The sequence below is a fragment of the Myxocyprinus asiaticus genome, chromosome 21 (assembly GCF_019703515.2).
Source record: "Myxocyprinus asiaticus isolate MX2 ecotype Aquarium Trade chromosome 21, UBuf_Myxa_2, whole genome shotgun sequence".
Lineage (NCBI taxonomy): Eukaryota > Metazoa > Chordata > Actinopteri > Cypriniformes > Catostomidae > Myxocyprinus > Myxocyprinus asiaticus.
The window spans coordinates 18,305,562-18,322,964 of record NC_059364.1 but is presented as its reverse complement, the minus strand read 5'-3'; the positions used below and the strand labels follow the sequence as shown (position 1 = coordinate 18,322,964).

At 36.3% G+C, this 17,403-nt stretch overlaps 2 protein-coding genes across 4 annotated transcripts in view; both read right to left on the bottom strand.

Moving 5' to 3' along the window:
* The window catches only part of LOC127411885 (zinc finger CCHC domain-containing protein 24), a 65,044-nt gene extending 58,385 nt beyond the window's left edge, over positions 1-6,659 (bottom strand). For all 3 annotated transcript variants that reach the window (XM_051647737.1, XM_051647738.1, XM_051647736.1), the window contains exons 1-2: positions 6,165-6,659; positions 1,729-1,929 (exon numbers count right to left, since the gene is read on the bottom strand). In XM_051647737.1, the coding sequence (XP_051503697.1) occupies positions 1,729-1,929; positions 6,165-6,401 (438 nt within the window). In that variant the 5' untranslated portion in view covers positions 6,402-6,659. The remainder of the gene's footprint in view (positions 1-1,728; positions 1,930-6,164) is intronic.
* A 5,567-nt stretch (positions 6,660-12,226) lies between these two features.
* On the bottom strand, positions 12,227-14,279 carry wu:fj13e08 (zinc finger protein 329). Its single transcript, XM_051647732.1, has 2 exons — positions 14,153-14,279; positions 12,227-13,832 (listed from the first exon to the last, which is right to left on the bottom strand). Exon 2 carries the CDS (start codon positions 13,733-13,735, stop codon positions 12,596-12,598), a length of 1,140 nt encoding a protein of 379 aa, XP_051503692.1. The 5' UTR covers positions 13,736-13,832; positions 14,153-14,279; the 3' UTR covers positions 12,227-12,595.
* Positions 14,280-17,403: the final 3,124 nt, after the last annotated feature.

Sequence of the window (17,403 nt, the reverse complement as noted above, 5' to 3'; positions counted from 1 at the left end):
CGGACATAGATTACATATAAATTTTCTTTTCTTTTCTGAGCTGTAAGGAACTGAAAAAAATTATGAGATTTATCATATTAATCTTTTGGCAAGATTAACATTCATACTTTCTGTTTTAACAAAGCAAAATCTAAATCTTTCCGAGCAATCCCTGGCTGAACCTTGCATACTTGTACCACTTGTTAAGATTCAATGATTTAGACAAAAGCTCATCGAAATTAAACTAGGAAGACAAAAATAAATTGATGGCAATAACAATAATATCACCATAATCATCGCCATAATATTAGTATGCAATCATCTATGACTGCAGTATTTTGTAAATGAATGGATGATTACATCATATAGCACAGATCCTGAAGTTATATGCCTAATAGCAAATTAGTAATATTTTCATAAGCCATTAGGGGACAGCAAACACCCTCGCAAAAACAAATGCAAGAGTATGTCAATGCACAATGTTGACAACATCAAATGAGAATTTCTGTAAATAACCTGAGCCATGCACAAAGATGTGGAGATATTTTATCATGATAGGACTTTTAGAGGTCTGCAGGGAACCCTCATCATCTTTCATAAAGGAAGGTTTGTCACTTTAATCCCACATTTGGTCTGCATTACCATTCCATGCAGCTCTGACTTGAGTCTGGGCCTAAACAAGAACCTCACCCTCTCTCTGTGTCCAAAAACTATAAAATACTAACAGCTTGAAATTAAAGATGACACTGTCTCCTTCACAAAAACTTGTATTTTATCTTTGTTTCTGGAAAATTTACAGGTTTAACACATTTTTTTTTTACTCATGAAATTATTGTTGGGATGAAGAAAGTGAAAGAAAAAAAAACAAGGAAAATTTCACCCAACTCAATGAAATGGAACTTCAAAAGCTGCCTACATTTAAAACTACACATTTTTGTTTCTTAGTTTCACTTTCAAAAGCAAAAAAATCTATTTTTTTTAAAGGGGCCAGAATATGTTTCTTTGCTTTTAGAGTGCTGAGAGAATGCTGTTGCAATAATCTTATCGAAACAAGACAATTAAAGGTCAGGGAGTGGTTCCTCATGACCTAGTTCATGTTGCCATTTTGTATGTTTTCCTGGTAAAAATTGTGAATTTAAGTGCATAACCAAATTTAAATCACAAACTTGCCACTTGTTTATCTCAAGGGCAAAATATTCTCACTCTGGCATCTCTAATTGTCCATTCATATCACATTAACTAGAACAACCAATGAAATGTGTTGCCTTGCAAACATTTTGTCATGACACAATACAAAACCACTGCTTTATGAAGCTGATGAAGAGGACTTTTTACAACTGCTAGAACAACAGCAGTTAATAGCACCTGTAAAATGCTAACTCCAAGACAACATTATTTCTGATGCCTCATTTCCTGCTGACCACAGTTTTATGTGTGTCCCTGATGTTAATCGTGTTTTTGTTTAGACTGATTTCATTGATGTCAGACACTACAGAAAGTAAGAGAAAAAATGATGCATGTATATCAAGGTCAAATCGTCATGAAATAAATCTTTAAAAAAAAAACTTGATTACTAAGTTTGCTTGGTACCCTCTGTTTTACCTCAAGGCTCATCACATAGCTCTCTGAATTAACTTGATACACATGACTAAAAAGACAGAGAGATGCCTGTTTGACAAGTAGGTCAATGCACTCTGTCTCGCTCTCTTTCTATCTCCCCAGGGTGTGCAGAAGGTGGTGGCTCCTTACCTGAGGGCAATCTTTGATATAGTGTCCCTTGTTGAAGCAGAGATGGCACAGGTAGTTTGGTGGAGGTCTCTTGCTCGGCTTGCGTGGCTCAGAGGACAGGGAGAGGTCAGAGAAGTGATCCGTTAGAGAATTCAGGCCATCCACTATGTTGTTAAGTGAGCCATATGGGGACACACTTTTGTATAAACCATTATTCAGGGCCTGGAAAATATAACAGACAGGCCACAGATTAGTTAATTACAATGTTGACATAAAAATGAAGCACAAAAATCATCAATATCTTCTTAATACTTGTTTGTACTAAAACTCTTTTAGGCATGATTTCACTAATCAATTACTGTTTTGAAACTTCACTGAAGATAGCTTTTGTCTTGTCGACAAATATGCAGAATTCATCCATGTTTCCCATGGTCATGGAAAACCTGGATATATCAAGAAATTTTAAAATTGTGATTTCAAGGCCTGGAAAAGTAATAGAAATGAACAAAATCCTAAAAAATAAATAAATAAATAAATAAATCATGGAAATGTCCATAGTTTTTTTTTTCTAGTTATGCACGGCTCTGAAATATTTTCATTGGCTAGCCTAGATATTTCGATTTTGTAAGTGCTATCTCTATAAAATGGTTTCTAAAAATCCTTATTCAATAATAACAAATGAACAACTGCACTGAAAAAAGAAATTTGTAGGTTTAACTTAATTCAATTGTAGACATTTGTTTCACACAATGAAAATGAGCTTATTTAATATGAAATGAAAATGTAGGCTCTACTCAAATACTTTGTGTAGCTAAAACTTTAAGGAACTGAGTTAACCTAACTTAAATTTAATCTGTTCAAATAAATCTATTGATCCTTTCAGCTTGTTGCTAGTTAGCAACAAACACATGAACATATTATATATACAGAGTGGATATTTTTTTGTTTTCTATAATAAGTATAGTGCTGTTGAGAGTTTACAGATCCCCAGTCTGTCATTATACTGCTGATCCCTCACTATTTGCTTCCTGAGAAAGCAATACACACTTATTTTGACCATTAGCTCCATTCTTCTCCACAACGGTAACCTCCAGAACAATTTTACATAACAGAACATTAAACACTAACAAGTCTCCTACTTGTTTAATTTTGCACAGAAATAAATTAAAATAACACTTAATTTTCAAATGTACTCTCCCAATCCAGTCCCGTGCAAAGCATGCTCAGAACAGGAAGTCCCCTGCCTGGTTTTAGCAATACATTGATGCAACAAATATTATTCACATTGTCCCAACAGGATGAAGTGAACATAGATGAATTGTACACAATGAAATTAAGTTGAAACCAAATGCTAAAGAATTGTGTTACATTGGTTAATTTTACATAGCTTAATAGAGAAAGCAATAAAATCACATTGAGTAAACACCATCTGTTAAAATGTGTTCATATCACTTTTTGACTTTACAACATATAATTATGTTCTCATCTCAAACATATATGTATTAAGTTGATTTCAAGTGTACTGGTTTAGTATATTCAATAGAGCTGCTTTCCCTTTTTTTCAGAGTGGAAAATTCATAGAAAAAATAATGGAAATGAATTGGTCAATAGGTGAGGGAATGCTGTTACTCTCAATTCAGAATTCTAAATTGAACCAAGATAATCCACTAAAGCAAGTGATAAGTACATCAGTCTGAGATTTGAAAATCTGATTGCCATATAACCACAGAGAGTAAAGTACAATGTCAAACACACATTACAGAGATGATGGTTCGGAAGGGAAGACATTGAGTAATGTCTTCCTCTGGTTATGGTTTGGGAGGTTATGTTATTGTTGAAGTCTAAGGTTGAACAATCCTGAAACTTTATACATGGCAAGTGCAGACAACTGTCATCTAGTTCTTAGAAAGCCAGGACAATAAACAGTTTCTGCACGTATCTTTCAGACGAGTCTCTCTTCATGAGTTAAATAAACTCTGGATACACCAAACAAGCTTTATTAAATCTTTTTCTATGGCTGTACATCTGGTGATCATTTTCCATCCCGGCCGGTCTGATTTCCGTTCTTAGTGGGAGAATTCCATGCAAAACATGCATGCATTTCATCCAAATTCTAAACTAATTCATCCAATTCTGAGCATGCATGACAAGATTATAATTTACATAAAATTAGACATCTTTAGAAGTATTTATGTTAAAAATAAGTAGGCCTTTAAAAAGCAGTGTCATGAGAAACTGTGTGTCGAGCTACACTGTTATTTTGTCTGAGTTATGACCAACAGACAGTGAAGTCTAAGATCAACAAGAAACATGAATAGGCAAATGGAAATTTATGGACAAGTTCTCCCTAAACATAAAACAAACAAATTGCAGCTATGGTTGCAATTTTAAACTTCATGGAAATACAGTGATGTCAACTATTGGCAGTGTTTTTATCAGAATGCTTTTTAGAATTAGTATCAATGCTTCTGCAATAATTCAACCACAGTATCGATTGTAGTTGTCAGAAAGGTATTTGGCCTAGTCTCTCTGGTATATGGCCCTCAGACAACATTTATGCCAGTGGAGGACATCTCTCCTCACCCCTCCCACACAGCTGGTCAGTCAGTCAGGGGGGCGGTCAATCCTGCCCTATACTGCTGCCACTCACTGCACAAGCAAAAACACACACACATTAACACTTTCTCTGAGAAAAGGTGTTATCATTGTCACCTGGATGGTGTACACAGGACCATTTTCTGGCAATACTCCACAAAAACGAACAGAAACCACGTCTATAAATCATGCAGAAATGATCAGATTTATAGAAAAGATTTGATAGTATACAAGCCAAAAATGGCACACTGATTTTGGCCTTATAAACAAGAAAAGCTTTGATAAAAGCTGATCAAAGCACTATACTATATGTAATGAGAGGTTTTTTTAAGCATTCCTAACCTCTAACATCCCTCTATTTGGAATTGCACCCAAAAAAAAAAAAAAAAAAAAAAAAGGAGAGGGAGAATGAGAGAGAGAGAGAAAGGAGAAAAAGGGAAAAGGGGGAGGGGGAGAGAGAGAGAGAGAGAGAGAGAGAGAGAGAGAGAGAGAGAAGAGAGAGAGAGAGAGAGAGACTTGTCACAATGTTTTTATTAACTCTGATTACGAATTAAAGTTTTGCCCTTCTTCAAACTTTCCACTAAGCATCACCACTTTACCTCGGTCACAGCCACAATTCTGTCATTACATCATTAAAAAGAAAATGTGTAACTCATATGTCCAAGCTTCTGGAAGTAATTATCTCATTTAGAAAAATAAACCAAAAAGTACAAAAAGTATTGATCACGACTTTACGTTCCATGAGCACTCCTTTAGTGCATTTAATTTGAAAAGCATTCCCAATTTAAATGTTATTTGAAAAGAAGCCACACCTATTTTCTTGGCTTCTCATCCATGTTTTATGACAACAATAATTTTCAAGTCACCATTTTAGCACCAAATTATATAAAAACCCCAACAGTACATTAATATCACTTACATCTTTAAATGACTTGTACCCTTTTTTGGAAAAGTCATCCAGAGGTTGACCTCATCTAAAAAAAGATTTTTTTCCCCCCTAATTTGTGTTCTTAAGCTTCTATTCTTAACATTGTAATACATTTTAGCTATGCTCACAGACAGATCAAATTACTCTCCAGCCCTATCTACTCTTTGATAATACTATCAAATCTATTCATTCAGAGAGGACTGTTTAAATAAAAATAATAAATGTTGAGTGTCACTTCTTTAGCAACTATAGAAACCTCATAAACAAGCATCATCTGTGATTACACAGAACTCAGATATGCAACTGTTTAGGCCTGTGTAGAGATAAGTGTATGCTTCGAACAGTGTACAATACTTACACTATCCTAAGACTTTTGACTTATTGGGCCTAAACAACATCGACATGTTTAAATTAGGCAGTTGACAAATAAAATACAAGTAATCTTATGATCAAAATTAGATTCTTTCATGGATGACTGCCTAATCTGGCTGTCCACGTGCTGTTACAAAACACAATAAACTGAGTGTGCAAAACTACTGAGCACACTGACACTGATGTCTACTGAAGCGCACAATATAATTGTATATGCCTCGAAGTGATTAATACGTACAGTGTTATTAAAAAAAACATACACACAATTATTAAACTAATTCTAGTTTGTACACTCTGCTTAACCTCGATTATTTCCTACAAAAACTAAAAGAGAGTGGTGACAATATCAACTTTACTTATGGCCAAAAATAATAATAAAATAAAATACGTAAGTCGCACAAATGTAAGTCGCATTTGTGTGGTGTACAAAAGTAGCTTCAGACTGTGTCAGGCTGCGCTTACATAATAAATCTTATTCCAGACGACAGAGACCGTTATCTCCGTAAACTTATTTCCAGAATAGGCTAAATAGGCTCTTGTTGGACGAGAGAATATTAGTTACCTCATTCCTCTGCAGCTGAAAGAAACTGTTGAGATAGTTGGAGTTGAGAGAGGAGCTCAGATCATTGGCAGGAGTTTTGCTGTGGTTCAGGTCCGGGTGGGAAGAGTTGGGCTCGGGTCGGAAGGCATCGAAGGCACTCGTCTGATGTGTGTCTTGTAAAGAAAGGTAAACCCAGTTGAGAAGCTGTGCAGGCTGGTACACTGAGGTACTGGTGTCTATGGCAGACAACAAGCTCATGTTGTAACTTTCACTCTTCCAATGTTACTTTTGGAAAAGGCTAACTTTGTTGACTTGTTCCGAGTCTACTGTGAATGCGCCGTCCGGTTTTCCACACCCCGAAATGAGCGCTTCTTTCTCTACTTCCAGCAAAGACCCTATTTCTTTGCTGGGATCCCGGTCCCAGGATTATAATGACACGAAAGTCATTGCTCTAACATGTCAGAATAAAAAGTTTTAGACCGCTGTCCACGACCCGCTATATCGCTTTATTTGCACTGTAACAGCAAGGAACTCATTAAATATTCATGATGTGTCTGCGTACGTCACTATCTGCAACAGCCAATCAATACACACTCTATAATTCATGCGCTTGTGTAGGGGCAACCTGTTTATTATTGGCTACTAGCTAATTTGATCAAATTATTTATATTTATCACTGAATTTATTTTTAAAACACATAGCTGTATCCATTACGAATCAAAAATTCTTAGTTCATGGTTTCGCATATATTAAAATGATTTCCATTTTTTTATTATTAATAAAGATTCGTTTAAAATCTTAAAAACAACTCATACATATATGTAGTTCGTTCAAAAATCGTATATTTTTTAGCAAACAAAAAATTTACTTTTCAAACATTTCAAAATTTTATTTAGGGCTTAATACCAATATATTTATTCATTAAAAGAATGTCAGCTGTCAAGTATTGTACTCTTGATATTAGGGTAGAGATAAAACACCAAAACACCTTAGAAAATTAACTTTTGGTGTTAAAAGTTGATTAACACCAGTTAGCATAGCTGTAGCTGTCCCATTAATACACAGTGGTATATATGAAACTAAACACCTTAAGGAAGCCAATAGGCTGATGTAAGCAAATGGGTTTGTTTGTTTCGCAACAGGGGTGAGATTCTTGAGTGGTGACCCACAAACAGATCCCAGGGAAATGCCCCTTATTTCCTAGCCATGTGCTCAAGAACGCTAAAAACTCCTGAAGAGAACAAAGAGACAAATCACATCAAACATTAGCATACAAATGAACATTTGTATTGAATCCAATTAATTATATGGTGAAAGGTAATACAGAGTAGGTAATAATAAAACAAAAAATAAATAACAAATAAATTCAGAATTTAAAGGAATTTAAAAGCAGGAGGGTTTTGACATGTTCTAATGCATTCATAAGCATTTTAACGTTTGATTTACTCACCTGTGTTATCTACAGTATTCAATGGCAAACTGATTTGTGTTCCACCTTGTGGTGTTAACACACTCATCCTCCTGCAGCCACTTTCTAACACTTCAATCACCTAATGGATCTTAACCCTAAAATGCATAGTTAACTGCATGTTATTCTTGCATATTACAATTTGTTGTATATAATCAAATCAACAATGTTTAAACTAACTATTCAAATCTTTCCGAACATGATTCAAATGCATTATATTACTAAATCTAACATGTTAATATTTTAGTCTAATAATACAGAACCTACACAAACAATAAAACTGAACTTGTACTGCATGACTGTGTGTGGATCTTAGTGCATGCATTGACAGCAAATCACCAACATGCCACTGTGATCTTTACAGACAGGGGAACTGCAATGAGAGCAGATTATGCTCACTTTTCTGTCTCTTGAGGATCGACAGTAAGAGCATCTCCTTCTGTTTTTCCGTAGACCTCTCTGTTCTTGGAGCTGACTGGTTATACCTGACCATGATTTTACTACCCCATATATTTTCATTGCCTCAAGGATGGTCTTTGGTAACTTCAAGTTTTCTTTACAACGGCTATGCATTTGAGGCATCACAAGCTCTTTTATCACTTCCTTTATGAACAACCGTTGGATGTTATGACCACCTGACATGAAGTTGGGGTGCTGAGCAATGAAAATGGAGTAGGAGTATACAACAGCAACATCCAACATATTACACCACAGCAGTCTGGTCCATCTCCTTGTTTTGCATCTGCAGGTATAATTTCAGGCCATTTGCTCAACACAGTCGACTCCTCTGCTGCGGTTGTACAACTCCAATTCCGAAAAAGTTGGGACAGTACAAAAAATGCTAATAAAAACAAAAAGGAGTGATTTGTAAGTTACATTCACCCTTTGCTATATTGAAAGCACTACAACTACACATTATATGAAGTTTTTCCTTGTGAATTTCATTGTTTTTTTTTTAAATGTACAGTAATTTCAAATCAGCTGATTGCAATACGCTCCAAAAAAAAGCTGGGACAGTCGAGTGTTTACCACTGTGAAACTTCACCATTTCTTCTAATAACACTTATTAAGCATTTGGGCACTGAAGACACAAGTTTGTTAAGTTTAGAAAGTAGAATTTTCCCCCATTCATCCATTATGCAGGTCTTTAGCTGAACATTTTTACGGGATTTTCATTTCCATATGGTGTGCTTCATAATGCACCACACATTCTCAATTGGAGACATGTTAGGACTGCAGGCAGGCCGATCTAGCACCCACACTTACTTTCTGCTTACACAGCCATGCACTTGAAATCCAGGCAGTGTGTGGTTTGAAGTTGTCCTGCTGGAAAATGCAGGGACGTCCCTGGAAAAGACGGTGCTTGATGGCAGTATATGTTTCTCCAAAAGTCTGCATTCATGGTGTTCTCACAGATGTGCAAGTTACCCATGCCATGGGCACTGACACACCCCTGGCCCATACAGACACTGGCTTTTGGACCTGATGCTAATAACAGCTTGGATGACCCTTTTCATCTTTGGCCTGGATAACACGACGGCTTTGTTTTTCAAAAACATTTTGAAATGTGGACTCTTCACACCAAAATATCACAGTTCCACTGTTTACTTTCCATCTAAGATGAGACCGAGCCCAGAGAGGTCGGCAGCACTTCTGGACAGTGTTGATGCAGGGCTTCTGCTTTGCATAATAAAGTCTTAACTTGCATCTGTGGATGCAGCGGAGAATGGTGTAGACTAACAAAAGTTTACAAAAGTTATCCCAAGCCCACATTCATGATATCCATTACAGATGAATGCCATTTTTAAGACAGTGACATCTGAAGGATCAGAGATCATGCGCATTCAGAAGTGGTTTTCATCTTGCTCTTTACGCACCGAGATTTGACCAGATTCCTTGAATCTTTTAACTATATTGTGCACTGTAGAGGGTGAAATGCCAAAATCCTTCCAATTTGTCTTTGGGGAACATTGTTCTCAAAGTGTTGGATTATTTTCTGAAGCATCAGTTGGCAAACTTACAAGTCTTGAATGATTCTTGCTCTTGAAGGACTAGGCTGTTTTTGGAGGCTCGCCTATATACTATGACACGATTGCCTCATCTGTTTAACATCTGTTTCACATTGCCTTATTTCAACTCGTCAAATTGTTATTAGTCTTAAATTGCCCCTGTCTCAACTTTTTTGGAGCGTGTTGCAATCATCTGATTTGAAATTACTGTACATTTTCAAAAAACAATGAAATTCATAAGGAAAATCATATAATGTGTAGTTGTAGTGCTTTCAATATAGCAAAGGGTGAATATAATTTACAAATCACTCCTTTTTGTTTTTATTAGCATTTTTCATACTGTCCCACTTTTCGGAATTGGGGTTGTAGTACTAGATGACCTCTGGCTTGTTTTTAGCACTTGTTTCAGCCATTGCTTTGCTGGTATGCATGGTGCTTAACAGAATCTTTGACTTTTTTAACTTCGGCACATAGCTCACCATGTTGCCACAAAAACCAAACTCAGAGCTATATAGCGCTCGTAACTTGGATGGCCACATAACTGGTGGGACATCTGGATTATTATGGTGAAGGGTTTATTATTGGATTATTATGGTCTGGCATAGTGGTTAAGATATAGAACTGGTGACTAAATGATTGCTGGTTCGATCCCCAAAAGGAATGAACAATTAACTATCACTATTGTGCTCTTGAGCAAAGCAGTTATCCATAAATTGCTCAAAGGGTTTGATTTTGTAATAAGTGTAATGTTTGTCACTTTGGATAAAATCATCTGCTACTACTTAATAAAACTTTCCATTCAAAATATACAACAATCAGCCACAACCTTAAAACTACCTGCCTAATATTGTGTAGGTCCCCCTTGTGCCACCAGCAGCGCTATTCTTCTCACCACAATTGTACAGAGCGGTTCTCTGAGTTACCATAGACTTTGTCAGTTTGAACCAGCTTTGCTATTCTCTGCTGACCTCTCTCATCAACAAGGCATTTCCATCCACAGAACTGCCTCTCACTGGATGTTTTTTGTTTTTTTGCACCATTTGGAGTAAATTCTAGAGACTGTTTTGCATGAAAATCCCAGGAGATCAGCAGTAACAGAAATACTCAAACCAGCCCATCTGACACCATCAATCATCCATGCGATTATCTAATCAGCCAATCGTGTGGCAGCAGTGCAGTGCATAAAATCATGCAGATACAGGTCAGGAGCTTCAGTTAATGTTCACATCAACCAACAGAATGGGGGGGAAATGTGATCTCAGTGATTTGGACCGTGGCATGATTGTTGGTGCCAGATGGGCTGGTTGGAGTATTTCTGTAACTGCTGATCTCCTGGTATTTTCACGCACAAGTCTCTAGAATTGACTCAGAATGGTCCAGAAACAGAAACAGCTCTTGTGTTGGGACCTCCTCACTTTTCTCAATACCAATGAGGAGAGTCAGACCAATAAAGGCCTTTAGCTCTTCTTTAGTGGCCTCTTTCTACAATTTGCCTTTTGCTGCTCTTTCCTTCCAAATTGGTGCATCACAGGACCTCATCAATTTTGTTTTCACTAATGAAAAGTTCCCAGGCATCTTTAGGTGTCACCACTGATGGTCCTGGTGCAGGTCATGGAGAGCTCCTTGAGGCAGAGCTTTTGATTTCGCTTTGAGGAGGAGGATCCTTGATTCAATAAGACCCTTTGTATCTTTGTCGACTCAAGTGATCTTTACTCTCATCTCAGGATTCTGCAGATGAGTACTCAAAGTCAGTGGTTCTGCCATCTGCTCCAACTATTTCCTGACCCTCTGTCGCATCTGCTGAACTGCTACATTCTGGGCCATCACTGTCAGAGAGCTCAGATTCTGAATGTGGGGATGCAATGGATTCATATTCTTTTCCTACCATTCCTAAAACCTCTGTATTGCTTTCAACAATTCTGTGTACCATGAACAACACTGTATTACAAACACAAGAACTGTTAAATTGGCATGAAGAAAATTCACAAACAAGTAAATATGGTAGTTATGCATTGTGAATTACAGTCTGTGTGAGAATTGTTTTAACATAAACAATATGTAACTTAGATGATAGCACACTCAACACACACACACCCGCACAGAGCATTCTCATTCAATAAAACCCCATTTCATCACATGTACTCTACTGATGTCTAGCTGGATGGCTCAAGGTCAAATACAAATATCTCTTATTTTTACTCACGTTTAAAACGTTGAAATGGCAAAAGCTAAGAAAGTTTATATCATTCTCTTTGCTTACTCTGCAAATCTTTAAAGCAAAATCTGGAGCAGAGAGTAATGTGCAGTATTTGATCTCCCTCTGGTGGAGAAACAGTAAGTAGCAGTGTGGGACACAATTCACCCATATCGAAATTTTCAACCATTAATATTTCTATACATCCTTTTCTTATTTTCTTGTTTTCCTTGTGCTGGCACTAAGGTTCATCTGCACAGTGTTGTTTTGTTATAATATTTTTCAAAACTAATAGTTTCTTCTACACCGATTAGGGATATCTTTGACACATCTTTTAAATGAGCAGAAATGGAGAAACATTCCTCTCACTCTAAAACAATTTGTCAGACGGAGAATTTAGATTTAAGTCTGTAATATCCTTATTTTATTGTGAGCTTGTTGTAGAAAGCTGAAAGCAATTTTTTTGTATAACATTAAAAATATACAATAAGCAAAGATGTTATACAATGAAGCATTAGACAGCTACATTTTCCAATAACCATACATTCTTCAAAGTAGAGCAAAAATACATCATCCATGATACTTCATTCAATCATTCTTTCAAACAACTGTAAGAAAAGCACAGATAAGAGCAGTTTATAAAGTTTCAGTCAGAAAGATTGCTAGAATTCAATGAATATTAAAACACACTTTACATGGGTAAATATTCTTCCTTTAAGTAACTCAGATTCCTTCTAAACGGTTATAACAAATATGCTGTTGCACATCAGGAACTCTAATCTTAATGGTCTTTCATATGTAACCTATAACTGTACCCATATCTGTATGCTTTACCACACACAGAGCACTGAAAAGGTCTCTCCTTTGAGTGTGTCCGTTTATGTTTGTTAAGTATGTAAATACGCTTAAAACCCTTTCCGCATTCAGAGCAAATATAAGGTCTCTCTCCTGTGTGATCTCTCTGGTGCACCCTTAAGTCATACATGTCAAAAAACCTCTTTTCACACTGGTCACATGGAAACGGCCTGTCACCAGCATGTCTACGCAAGTGTAGTTTCAAATAAGAAGGCTTGGCGAACTTCATCTGACAATGATCACAAGTGTACGGCTTCGGTCTCCTGTGAATTTTCACGTGATCTGTAAGCAGGTCGGATCGCTGGAATTCTTTCCCACAGGTTTCACACCTAAATAGCTCTTCTTTCTGTAGTTTGTTGAATCCTCTGCTTTTACCTGCTTTATCACCAGGCTCACAGCGATGTTCTAAGGCTTTTCTCTGCCTACCTGAACATTTAATTATTTTGCTTGGCACATCAGATTTCATTTTAGTAGATATGATTTTTTCTGTCGTCTCACACTGCTCTGCTGAACATTCCATACCTTTGCTTGATGCATCTGAATTTCTCTCGTTTGCTTTCCTTTTTCCTGCCATACTCTGCTTGCTTGAACGGTTCTTTCTTTTGTCTACATTTTTTCTTCTGTTCAGAGATTCATCAGCAAAAGCATGAGTGTTACTTTCGAACTCATCTTCCATCGGTTCATCAGCAAAAGCATGCGTGTTACTTTCGAACTCATCTTCCATCTCAACTGGAGGTATTAGACCAGTTAAGTCATCAGGCACTTCCTTCTTAACTTGTTGACCAAGGTCCAGGAACTCATCTGTAGCATCGCCATAAGAATGAGGGGACGTTTCTATTATGTTCAAATCAACCAATGAAGAGGCATCTTGATCATACTCCACTTTGACTTCAACTTGTGCTGCGGTGATGTCTGACTGTTTTTCCAGTGTATTTGTCACCGTGTTATTTTCACTCATACAGTGTAATGAAAGTGATTCTTGGTTACTGAAAGAAAGCATACTGCTCATTTTATCTTCAGGGTTTGTTTGTGTGAGGGTCAGCACAGATGGCAAACTTTGCTCCATTATAACGAAACCTTTGCTTTTTGATGTCTATTCGATTATATCATTCATCTTTGACGATGAGCTGTAGAAGAATTCTTGTTGAGACTTGAGGTCAATTCTTCATGAACCAGGACAACAACAACAAAGGCAAAAGAAAGGCAGGTATTAATGCAGATCACTTTTAAGGATTGCGTTGCTGTTACCATTTTTACCATCACCATACAATTTCCTTTCTACCTAAAATAATCTTGCCTTTCATCTGAAGTAAATAAATATTTGGTAACTTCACAGCAGATAAAAATCTGATTTAATAGCGTTTAGCGTTTACATAGCGGTAACAAATAGCGTATATGTGCATATTATGAAACTGGAAATGTACCTTTATTTCATCAACACGATTAAAAGTAATGTACACCAGACGTTTGATACTCTACTCACCAGTAAATGGACTCAGCACTGGAGAAAAGTTTTTTTTTTAAATTATTATTATTTGTGTTCACTACGACTACCACAATGTCGTCTTCTTCTGTAGGTTTACTGATGGGTTGACCAACCAAATAAGTACATACTGCCACCTACTGTGCTGGTTTGAGAAGAAAATGAATACTAGGCTGATGACCAATGTTTAAAAATAAATGAATGAATTCTCAACGCCGCCTTTATTCTTTTATCTGCTCTTTTACCACACTTTAAATGACTACAGTAAATTACACACATTTCTAAGAAGAAAATGTACATACATTTCATGCTTTAGTCATGACAAATGTAATCTGAAAACTTTGAATTATTTTAAAATTCATTTGTTAGTTCCTACCAACAACCCAACACAGTTTATGCAATACATTGTTAGAAAATATACTTATTAAAATGTTTTTTCATATCACAAAAAATAATCTAAATTCTGAAATAGGCCTACATAATTCAACATTTGTTGAATGTGTTGACATGAAATTGGATAGCATGGAAAGATCAGTGATGGAATTGAGGGGGGTTAGAGGGTCCCAGGGGGGTCCTTTGGTGCTTCACCGAAGCTAGGATACTAGAAACATAATTTTTTTTTTTTTTAAGTAATTGCCCAGTTTTCATAAGTAATTGAAATCAAACTTTTTCCGTCTGAAAATTCTAAACATGCCCAAGTGTGCCATGCGCTGTTCTCCGGAGGAATTTACAAACACAGACAGAGGAACACTGGCAGAGTTGATCCACATTTTCACCTGGTAGGATATAATTCTTCTTTGATTTAGGATTGCTGGTACACCTAACTTACTAACATTAAATAATTAAGGTGTTAAGGGGACCCCACAGGAACTCTGACACAATTTGAACACTGCAAAGGACAATCATGAGGCCTCAAGTAATTCACAGTCAGTATTCAGATTTTCCTTCTATTCCTTTTTAGGCACAAAACCCTCATGATTATCACTGCTGTCAAGCTTTTCAGCTGTTAAGAACAACAGCACCATTTTCACAGCTTAGATGAAAATGACTGTAACGTAGTTAAATTAGGGCTGTATAACTAACCATTCATTTTTAAAAAAGAACACCCTTTCAAGTGCTATAGAGGAAAAACTAAATCACTAAAATACATTTAAATATTTTTTTTACAGCAGGAAATTCTTAACATAATTTTACATGGCTGTAACCATTTATACTTAGTGATATATGTGAAACTATACACCTAAAGGAAGACTAAAGACAAATTACATACAATATTAGTGTTAGAATGAACATTTGTATTGAATCTAATTGATTATATGATGGAAACACAGAGTAGATAACAGTAAAAAAAAAAAAAAAGATGAAGAATTTAGAGGCTGCTGAACCTGTAGAAATCAAGACGGTTTTTACAGGTAGATTTGTAAGTATTTCAAAGTTTGATTGACTCACTTGGAGTATATTTTCGATAGCAAACTGATTTGTTCACCACCTTGTTGCTTTAAGACACCCATCCACCTGCAGCCACTTTATAACACTCTATTCACCTAATGGATCTTAACCCTCAAATGCATAGTTAACTTAATCCCATGACTGCTTCTGGGATTCAGTTAGATGCATATTATTCATAAAACTGTATATCACAATTTATTGTACACTGAAATTCACAATTTTAACAATAACCATATCATTCAGAACAAGATTCAAATGAATTAATATTGAAATCTAACATTTCATTATTATAGTGCAACAATGTAGAATCTACACAAACACTGAAACACAGAACTTGTATGTCTGTGTGTGGATCTTAGTGCATGCATTGGCAGCAAATCACCAGTTTGCCACTGTGATCTTTACAGACAGGGAAACTGCAATGAGAGCAAAAGGTATTAACTTTTCTGTCTCTTGTAGATCGACAGTAATGACATCTCATGCTTTGTTTTCTTAAAACGCTTTGTATTTGTAGTTGAGTGGTGATAGCTGACCATGATTTTACTACCCCACATTTTTCCATGGCCTCAAGGACAGTCTTTGGAAACTTTGAGTTTTCTTTACAATGCCTATGCATTTGAGGCATTACAAGCTCTTTTACCAATTCTTTTATGAACAACCTGTGGATGTTATGACCACCTGACATGAAGTTGGGGTGCTGAGCAATGAAAATGGAGTATATATTATACCACAGCAAAGTGGGCCATCTTCCTGTCTTGCGCTTGTAGGTATAATTTCGGGACATTTGGTCAACTATGTCGACTCCTCATTTGGTACGGTTATAGTACTGGATAACCTCTGGCTTGTTTTTAGCACTTTTTTCATCCAGCACTTTGCTGTGTGCATGGTGCTCAGCAGGATTGTCGCTTTTTTTACTTCAGCACATAGCCCACCATGGACATGTTGCCACAAAATCCAAACTCAGAGCTATGTAGTGCTCGTAACTTGGATGGCCACATTTCTGGTGGCACATCTGCATTATTATGGTGAAGGGTTCCAACCATGGTTAGATTTTTCTCAAGAAGCTTCTTTACTGGTAAAGTTGTTGTCCATTGTAATGTTGAGACCTATTATAGGAAACAAAATGCATAAAAGGCCAGATAGGCAACTTGCGCAAAAACAATGGGTTGGTCTGGCATAGTAGACACAGAGCTAGATGATGACTAGAAGGTTGCTAGTTTGACCTCCAAAAATAGGTTAACCTTGAACTCCCAGCCTCAGTCACCGTTGATTTTCATCGTATAGGGGAAAAAAATGCAATGAAAGTGAATGGTGACCAGTGTTGTATAACCAAGAGTGTAGATTTGGTTTACGTTTTTCCATTGATAATGGTAAATAATGTTTTAAAAATAAAAAAAAATTATTATGAAGAATATGATTTATGTAATATCAAAGGTCTTACTAGAAAAAAAAAAAAAAATTATGATCCAACGTGAATTTTCTTGATAAAAAAATATGATGGTGCCTGGTAACACGTGCATGTAAAATGGCTAGAAATAGCATTTTAGCTTAGCGTAAAGCTGACAATTTACACAAGGTTTATTTCTATTTCTTTTGTTCCAAACTTACTTCAAACTTACTTCTCTGTCTGCTCGTATGAATGTAACACATCATAAGAAAGTGTTTCACCGCTGTTCAAATGCACTTTGTATCGCATCGTTTATATGTATAAATATTTTCCATCTGAAAGGACTAAATATTCAATGAAAAAAATGACAATAAAATGCAAAGTAATCACTTCAGTAATCAAAATACTTTTTGAA